We start from the raw sequence: 9,672 nt of genomic DNA, 5'->3' as shown, positions 1-9,672 counted from the left end.
TCAAGGAGGACATCATGATTCCTCCGCTTCAGGTGAGTTTGATCTCTGCTTCAGAAGTCATGTTGGGGGGCAGAATTCAGTTTTTTCTTCCAAATTGGCGATTGATCTCCAACGATGCATGGGTGTTGGAGACGGTCCAAGGTTTCCGAATAGAGTTTTTCAGTTGCCCAAGTCAATCTTTCCCTCCTTATCCCTTGGTTTTTTCCGTTCAGGATCAAGCGGTTATTTCCACAGAAATAGACTCCCTTCTGAGAAAAGGGGCAGTTGTCCGGTCTTCCCCTCATCCACAAGGTTTTTCCAGCCAGGTCTTTCTCGTTCAGAAAAAAGGAGGCGGTTCCAGGTTGGTTCTCAACCTGAAAGAGTTCAACGGCTGGCTTGTCTATCGCCACTTCAAGATGGAGGGCATCCATCTTTTGAGGGATCTTCTTCAGGAAGGGGACTGGATGGTTCGTCTAGACCTGAAGGATGCGTATTTGTCGATTCCCATTTACGGTCCTCATCGCCGGTTTCTCCAGTTCCAATGGCAGAGTGTCTGGTACGAGTTCCAGGTTCTCCCGTTCGGCCTGTCGTCAGCACCCTGGTGCTTCACAAAACTTCTGAGACCTGTGGTAGAGTCTCTCCGATCTCGGGGTGTTCGTCTGATAATTTATCTGGACGACATTCTTATCATGGCTCACTGTCCACGTCTATTAATGCTCCATTTGGAGTGGGCAATAGATCTTTTACAGTCACTCGGGTTTCTAGTGAATCCTCAGAAGTCTATGTTTCGTCCTTCGCAGTCGATAGAATTTCTGGGTTTTCTGATCAATTCCCTCTCTTGCCAACTGTTGTTGCCTCTTCAGAAGATCAGGATGATCAAACGGGAGTTGAAATTGATTTTACACAAACAGCTTGTGTCATTGAGGTCTCTAGCTCGGATTGTCGGCCTGTTGGCTTCTTCAATTCAGGCCATCTTCCCGGGTCCCCTCCATTATCGGGCACTTCAGCGACTCAAAATCCGTCATCTCCAGAAAGGCCTTCGCTACTCAGATCAGATTCCTCTTTCAGAGGAGGCGAGGTGGGAGATGTTGTGGTGGTTGGAACACATGGAGTCCTGGAATGGCAGAGCCCTATTCGGAGTGTCCCCGGAGGTGGTGATCGAATCCGACGCCAGTCGGTGGGGATGGGGAGCCCGTTGCGGTCCAATGTCCACGGGCGGCCGGTGGTCTTCGGAGGAATTATCTCTCCATATCAATTGTCTGGAGCTTCTGGCGGGGTCGTTTGCGATCCGTTGTCTGTCCCCACGCATGACGAATTGTTGTATTCTCCTTCGCATGGACAATGTCTCCGCGGTTCGATATGTCAACAAGTTAGGGGGGACACGTTCCAAGATTCTGGCAGAGATTGCCAAGGACTTTTGGCACTTTTGCCTTCAGAGGAACATCACGGTGATTGCAGAATACCTGCCGGGTCACAGCAATCTGATAGCCGACTGGAATTCTCGGCATCTCCGAGATTTCAGCGATTGGAGACTTCATCCTCGAGTGTTCAGATCTCTGTCTCGAATGTGGGGCCCCTGCCAGATCGATCTTTTTGCCTCTCGCCTCAACACTCAACTTCCTCGGTTTTTCAGTTGGCGTCCGGATCCGGAGGCTCTAGCCACGGATGCATTTCTTCAGACATGGCCGTCTCTCCTGTGTTATGCCTTTCCCCCGTTTGTCATGATATCCAGGGTTCTGGCACGCATGAAACTTTATCGGACAGAATTGATTCTGATCACCCCACTCTGGAGGGCGCAGGCTTGGTTCCCTGTTCTCCTGCAGCTATCTTGTGCAGTTCCAGTTCTTCTTCCCCAATTGTGGAATCTGTTGTTGGATCCGCTCAACAATCCTCATCCTCTAATAGAGTCGGGTCAACTCTTTCTGGTGGCATGGCGGGTTTCAGGGATCGCTGGCAGATCTCAGGTCTTTCGCGAGACGCTTCCAGATTTATCGACGAAGCTTGGTCTCCCAACACACACAAACGTTATGCTGCAGCATGGAAACGATGGTGTGATTGGTGCGCTCAACGGGAAGTGGATCCCTCTTCGGCAGATGTCTCTTTGATTGTGAATTTCTTAGCTTCTCTTGCCTCCTCAGGCCTTGCGTATCGGACTGTCAACAATTTCCGTTCGGCCATCTCTGCGGGGCATATTCCTATTGATAGTAAACCTGCAGGTGAACATCCTTTGATTTCCAAATTACTCAGAGGTATCAGATTGGTAAAACCTCCTTGTCCGAAGTATGTTGCGTTATGGGATGTGTCTATTGTCTTGCGTTTCTTAGAGGCTTGGCCTTCCAACGACTCTTTATCCCGCAAGCAATTATCTGCAAAGTTAACTATGCTGTTATGTCTAATCTCTTGCAAACGTGTGTCTGATGTTCGCGCGCTAGATCTTGCAGGTCGTACTTTTTCCCCTGAAGGGGTTACTTTTTCCATTTCCAGACGTACTAAGTGTAATACTACCTCAGTCACTTACCCATGTTTTCCCAATAATCCAAAACTCTGTGTAGTGCAATGTATTAAAGATTATGAGGTGAGTACTGCTCCATTTCGACAAACTTTGCATGGTCAATTGTTGATTGCTTTGCAAAAACCCTTTCGCCCTGTGACTCCGGCTACTTTAGCCAGATGGGTCAGATGGCTCATGGGTGAAGCAGGTATTGATGTCACAACTTTCGGTGCACATTCAACTCGTGGAGCTATGGCTTCCAAGGCCTTTTCTATGGGTGTGTCTTTAATAGATATTATGAAAGCAGCTGATTGGTCAACTGATTCTATGTTTAAAACTTTTTATTATAAACCTATTTTGGATATTGCTTCTGTTGTGGTGGATCAGCTTTGAACAAGCATAATCGGAGCCTCCGGTCCTGACATAGAATTAAAAATTTGCGAACATACGTGACAAGAATTTTCAATTCTATTAAGGACACGGAGGCGAGGATTATCCCTCCCATGTTTTGCTGTCATGTAATTTTGCATATATATCGTTGCATATGATAATTTTCAACTATATTTTGGTATATTATGATATTTGGATATATTCCTTGTTTTCTTTTCCCTCCCTAAGTATTTTATGCTGTTTGCTTTCTTTCGGAATGGTATATTACGACTTTATGTCTTTTTTCAGGTTCTGATCCAAAGTGAGCTGCGCTCCTCTCTTTTGTCTTGGATTATCTTTTGGACGCCTGCTGGTTCCAGTTTTTTGTGGTGTCGATTCAAGCATCAAATCAGCTGTTCCATCCTGTTGGTCTTCAGTTGCAGTGTTCAAGATCCGATTGTTTCTTCCAGGCTCTTTCCAGTTGTTGCACTATTTTCTTCTTCTGACTGTTGCTAACTACCAAAGAAAGAGGATGTGGTATTCTCTTGCTGACTATTTATACGTGCATACTCTATGGTTATTACGTGGTACCCAGTGGGTTCATGGGTATTGTGGTTTTTAGTTTTATTGTAACATGATTGGCTGCTGAGAAAATTTCAGTAAAGAAATGAGTAGCATAATCCTCGCCTCCGTGTAGTTCGCAAATTTTTAATTGTCACACATAAGCAACCTGAAACCTTGGCAGCTATGCACACTGCTTTAACCCACTAACTTTTAGCAATGCTGATCAGCAGCAACTCTAGCGTAAAACATCGCTAAAACATATTGGGAAAGCCAATAGCTTGGCCATCGGCGAGATCTATCGGCTTCGCCAGTACTTGTTTTTTAATACGTTTTATGTCAGTGACCATATTACGCCGATCACTCAGCAGAAATAATGTATGTAATCTCAATACATGATCTTCGCTACTTTGCATGCTATCTGTAATTGAAGGATCGCATAATGTTGTGAATCTGTGCGTTTGTTTTCGTTTCTTTGTAAACGTCTATTAGGTGATTTTATTTTTCTAAACCAAGTACCACGTCTGAATTAGAAATATTTCAAAATGGCCACACTTTTACCAGCAGGGAGTTTACAGTGCCCAATTGTCCGTCTTTGCTATTTACACGGGAAGCAGAACTACTAGTTCCGGGTTCACGGGACTCGAGCCACCTTCTTCTTCCTGTGTCCCATGCGAAACTCAACGTGGGACGCTCCTACGAGCTGTCATGGTGAAGAAGGGGGCAGCGGGGGAGATCGGCGACGCCCGGCCACGGCGTATTAAAAAATCCAAAAAGTTCAAACCGGCTGAGGAAGAGGCTGCGGCCCCGCCAGGACCAGGGTATGCTATTGGGCAAGTAGCCGGTAGCCTGCGAGGAGCGGCAGATGGAAACAGCCCGGGCCCGTTAGCATCGCTCTTTGGCTCTAGTACTGCAAATCTCTTTACTCCCATCTACGTGCCGGCGCCGCCCGCTCCAAGAAGGGAGCCAAAATCTGCGACCACCCCACATAGTAGACCAGCTGCAGACATCCAGACTCCGGCGCCTAAAAAGCCTAAAGTCCTTCCTGTCTCGGAGCTGCTGGTATCTGCCAGAGAGGGTCCCTTAGAAGAGGCTGATCTCCAGGAGGAGCAGCGGGAGCAACAAATCCGGCAAAAGCGAAAGGAGAGGCGGCTGCAACGGGCCGGACAACCAGAAGACGAGGTTGAGGGTCCCACGAGGCCACAACGCCCCAAGAACAAGGCAGAGGAGCGGATCAAAGACAAGCGCACGGTCTTTGTGGGTAATCTGCCGGTCTCTTTTACTAAACAGGCACTGCGGGCTCTCTTCAAAGGTTTCGGGGCCATTGAGTCTGTCCGCTTCCGCTCGGTGGCTCGTGCAGAGCCCACCCTCAACCGCAAAGTGGCTGCCATTCAGCGTCAGGTGCACCCCAAGCGTAAGAGCATCCACGCCTATGTTGTTTTCAAGGAGGAGGCAGCAGCCGGTTTGGCCCTAGCCCGCAATGGGGCCCAGGTGGAGGGTGGCTACAACATCCGAGTGGACCGAGCCTCTGGCAGCCACAGTCACGACAACCGACGCTCAGCCTTTGTGGGCAACCTACCCTACGATGTAGAGGACCAGGTTCTGCGTGACCATTTTGCTGAGTGCGGGGAGGTAGCGGCTGTGCGGATCATTCGTGACAGGGAGACTGGAGTGGGCAAGGGCTTTGGATATGTCCTTTTCGAGGAGGCAGATGGCGCTCAACTGGCCCTAAAGCTGGACGGTTCAGTGCTGATGGGCAGGAAAGTGCGAGTGAAGCGGTGTGTTCAGAAGGATGGGGCACCTCGTACAGGACCGCAGAATTTCACTGGTGCCAAACACAAGTTCGATTCTTCTGCTAAAGACGTAAAAAAACGCCCCCCGTTTAAACATGCAAAGAAAGTGGGGCGCAGTAAATCCAAAACTGTCGGGCACCAGCATGTTTCTAAGACGAAATCATAGCTTTATTCGCCGCGCTGTTTTTGTACAATAATAAACGAACCGAATAAACTGATAAAGAGTGAAGCGGTCTAGATTTTTTAAACATGGTATATTTTTTTTTGTCACCAGCGACGTTGGGAAAATACATGTATTATTGAAATTTGGGACAGGTTTAAAGTAATGATTAGGAGCATAGATAGTCTCATTCCTAATAGCCAAAGTTAAGATTAAATAAGGTTGGAGGTAAATAATGCTGAATGTAAAGGTTCTGAATCAATCAGCCGATTTTATATAGTGCGACTAATCACCCGAGAGGTTATCCACACGCTTGCTGATTAGGAAAGGTGACCATAAGAGAAAGGGTTGAGATGTGCAGGAGTCTGTGTCAAATTGAATCTTGGGCTTTGGTTAACGTTGTGAGCGAAGTTTAGATATTTTTAGGTTCAAATTAATGTTTAGGGGCATGGTTTGATTGAGATTAGGATTTAAGTGGGTTCAAGGGTTATGTATGCATGTTGTATTTCGTTAGCGCAAACCTAACAAAAATGCAATGAGGCACTGTCCAGGGTCAAAGACCATCATGTAGTTAATTCGTTTTTGGAGAGGTAGTTGGTTTGTGATGTAGTGTTCGTTCAAGAGATTCATCTTCAAATCTTTCTTAAATTGAAGCATTGTTGGGTCTTCCTGATGGAGAGAGATGTTGCTACCTTTTTCTTTTTACTCTTTAGTCTGCGGTCTCGTGGGATCCTGGTTTCTGATGTACATAGAGCCACCGGAAAAGATTAACTTGTCTGTAAGATAGGCTGGGGTGCCTGTGGTGATAGCACTGTAAATGACTGTCAGATTCCGCATGTAATAGGCATCTTTTGGGAATTGAAGGTGCCCACGTGAACAAAGTGGTGTATGTTGAAAAGGTAGGATGAGAAGCAGTGGCGGAAATTACTGGTGAATCCCATTCGAAACTCCACAGTGCATATGATGATAGAATGGTCAACTGTGTTGAAGGCAGCTTAGGTCCAGTACTATGAAGATGCAGAGGTCACCTTCATCTGTGGTCACAAGGGCGTCTTCGACGTGTAAGGTAGCAGTCTCCATGCTGCAGCTTAGTCTGAAGCTAGACTGGTCAGGAGATGGGTTAGCAGGGCTAAAAAATTATAAAATTTTTTACCAGACCTGCAGGTCTAGTAACTTGAATAATCTACTCGATTTAACTGTAATCTACTTGACCCATGAACTGGTCTCAAATTGTGTAATCCTAGGCAAATATTTTGTCTTATGGAGCCGCCTTTTTCTTCATTATCACATAAGCGAGCACCTTCAAATATGCAAGTTCACTAATTCTGCTGAACAAAAAACTGTTTATTTACTAGCCTAAACATTTGCTCCATTTATAATAAGAATTAAACCCACATATAGGATACTCTCAATCCCTGGCGTGCCTCTTAGTTCACTAAAAGCATTGTCATTTGGGCAGGAGCAGGAATTTTTCCTAGTTAATGTTTAAAAACTCACTTTTCATAAATATATTACTAAAGCATAATGTTTTTGTGCACTCATTTACAGATAGCGTGTTTTCCATTGAAATGGCCACGAAACAAGCGCATTTTCTATTGTTATGACCACCAAACTTTCCCGCTAACGTACTTTTACTGATAAAACTATATAGTGCATAAACAATATTTGGAAATTGGGTTTCAGCTAAAATATTTAAAATTTGCACATCACCAAGTATAGTGTTCTGATTGGTTTTGATCCTATAAGAATCTGTTTTTTTCCACCACATAATTACAAAAATGTGTCTTAACCCCTTGCCTGCTCATGACGGAACCACTCCGTCATGAGCCACGGGCGCCGTGTGCCCATGACGGAGTGGTTCTGTCATGTTGCGGCCGCTCCGCCCACGCAGCGCTGATTCCCCGCCTGTGCGGGCGAACAATGCAAGTGGGCGGAGTCGTGACGGAACCACTCCGTCATGAGCACAGCGCGCCCGTGGCTCATGACGGAGTGGTTCCGTCACGAGCATGGCGGCGCCGCACTCACCCCGAACCCCCCCCCCCCCCCCAGCGCCACGGCAAAATTTGTGCCGCGGCGAAGGGGTTAATAACTGGTGAAATATATTTGAAAAGTTAACTTATTAGCTATTTCAGTATGAGCAAAACAAGCCTTAAATCTTACATTTAATTTCGCATTCTTTGCACAGCATGATTGGCACACAGATCACTTTACAAAATCCTCTTACTTCAGTCACAGAAAGTAAATTTAGGAAGACAAACTGACTTTTGACCTCCTGTCTCTGAAAGCGGAGCAAATGTGACAAAATAAGATTTAAAGCCATCTTTATTGCTCATACCTGTTGTCAGCTTGCCAGAACGGGCAAGTAGGCTCTAAAAATAGCTTGTCCTGATTAAAACTGTCTCTCCATAGCGAGTGGTTTTTTCGAGCCCTGGTTAGCATTAATGTGATTTTAGAGTTGAACATAATCTGCATTTTCAGAGATCTCACAGGTGAATAATGGGCTGATAGTGGGCAAGATCATCAGGGTCTAATGTTAGTTTATTTATGCACAGGATGATCTGGCCTGCTTTGAGAGCTTTTGGGCAGATACTGTGAGTAAGGGTGGCATTTATAATGGTAAAAGACCATCCCCAGAAAAACCATCAATAAATTATATGGGTAAGACATCATCTTCATAGACCGTGGTGTTGAGGGATGTGAGTAGGTAGGTAAGATCTGCAAGAGATAGGTTTTGAAGGCTAACCAGTGTGGGATTTTACGGTTGGAAGTGTGTAAGCCAGGAAGCAGGCTTGGTGTTGTCTGTGCTTTTCGAACGGGGTGGGTTGAGCTGGTCTACAGTTTTTGTACCACAAGTCATGTATTAGAATGGTGAAAGAATCACACAGTAAGTGCAACACAATTCCAAGTGGTCTGCATAGTAAATATTGCTTCTTGGAGGGATACTATGACTAATGTATCATTCTTGTACCAATCCAAGGTGCCCTACATGATGCTCGTAAATGTAATGACCGTCTTGAAATGCTAAAATTATAGTTCTAAGATGGCTACCATGTGTAGAACTAATGGGATGCCCCCTACTGCAGAAGAAACAAGCTGAAAGAAAGTGAACTGGTGGGTGAAATGCTGGGCATTTAAAGGAAAATGGAACCTAGAAAGAGAGAACATTGAAAATTAAAGGATTGGTCCACCAGCCCAGGATCTAAATTTCACAATTTTCATGCGGATGGTCATTTGTAATCGGAAAAAAAAGTTGTCACTTACAGGGCAATAAAGGCAGTAGCTGAAATGGGCTGACCTGCTCACACAGTCTTTATATCCCCCAGGATTTGTTAGTAGGTGTAACCAATACCAAAAGCCTTGCCTAATACTGTGATCTTTGATATTCCAATGTTAAGAAATTCCTGTCTCCAGGCTTTAATCTGGTGTAATAACAATCCACCTTTAAGGGTCTTTTATCCTTAAACATTTTTTCTTTTCAGCATAAATATCAGCTAGTACCTTTCTTGTGTCTTTTCATAAGAAGCAAATCATATCTATGGCATCTGACCTTACATTTCCCAATGAACCTATCAGTCCTACAATCTTGATCATTGACTTGTCACCATAACCTACTGCATTGAGCAAAAACATACCCAAAAGGTAATGCAAGCACTCCTTTTTAGTGGAAATAAACAGCTTCTGCCCATCTTGTAGAGAAAGATCAACAAGTAAGCTGAACCTCCAGCCCCTTTGAGTGCTGCTACTTATACCTATTTTCTAGAGATCACATAAGGTCTCCCAGCAACTGCATTACCGGGTAGGCTTGAAGCAGTCATGGTGATTAGCTGAAAGACCACTTTCAAGGTTTAATATCTCAGGCCTATTGTCTACAATACATACAGTTAGGTTTTGGTCAGACATCTCATGATTAGATGACTTTTGTTGTCTAATTCAGTTTGATGCTCCTGATTTTATGGCTTTCTTCCATTTTCTTCCTTTTATTGCCCTTCTCCTGGAGCATTGCTTCTGTGCTATCGTTTTGATTTGTCAAGTTGTATCCTTCCTTCCTTCACTGAGATAAGAGATCTATATTTTCATTTGTGTTGCAACACTTGGTGGGAACCCACACTTGACTTTCCTTCCTCTCTTCTCTCCTGCCTGCCACAAATCCCTGCTTCTCTGGCCTAGCAGCTGCATATTGCTGCAAGGCTGTTCAATTCCCTGCTTATATATTGCTTCTGTTTTACCTTTTTTCTTACTTTTATTTTTCGAGGGCCTCATGCACCTGTATATGCATTGCATCCTTACTCATGTCTTGTTACTTAATTTACTATTCATAA

General features: G+C 45.0%; 1 protein-coding gene across 1 annotated transcript; it reads left to right on the top strand.

Moving 5' to 3' along the window:
* Positions 1-4,033: 4,033 nt before the first annotated feature.
* Positions 4,034-7,169, top strand: LOC146833793 (RNA-binding protein 34-like). The gene has a single exon (XM_085601660.1). The coding sequence runs from the start codon at positions 4,109-4,111 to the stop codon at positions 5,357-5,359; it is 1,251 nt and encodes a 416-aa protein (XP_085457786.1). The 5' UTR covers positions 4,034-4,108; the 3' UTR covers positions 5,360-7,169.
* Positions 7,170-9,672: the final 2,503 nt, after the last annotated feature.

This window comes from Triturus cristatus, chromosome 4_2 (genome assembly GCF_964204655.1).
Source record: "Triturus cristatus chromosome 4_2, aTriCri1.1, whole genome shotgun sequence".
In the NCBI taxonomy this organism is placed as follows: Eukaryota; Metazoa; Chordata; class Amphibia; order Caudata; family Salamandridae; genus Triturus; species Triturus cristatus.
Note: the sequence above shows the minus strand (reverse complement) of the source record. Positions and strands in the feature narration are given on the sequence as shown.

Bases quoted from the DNA above. Each gene is read 5' to 3' on its own strand.
- LOC146833793 (XM_085601660.1), top strand. From the start codon at position 4,109: ATGGTGAAGAAGGGGGCAGCGGGGGAGATCGGCGACGCCCGGCCACGG.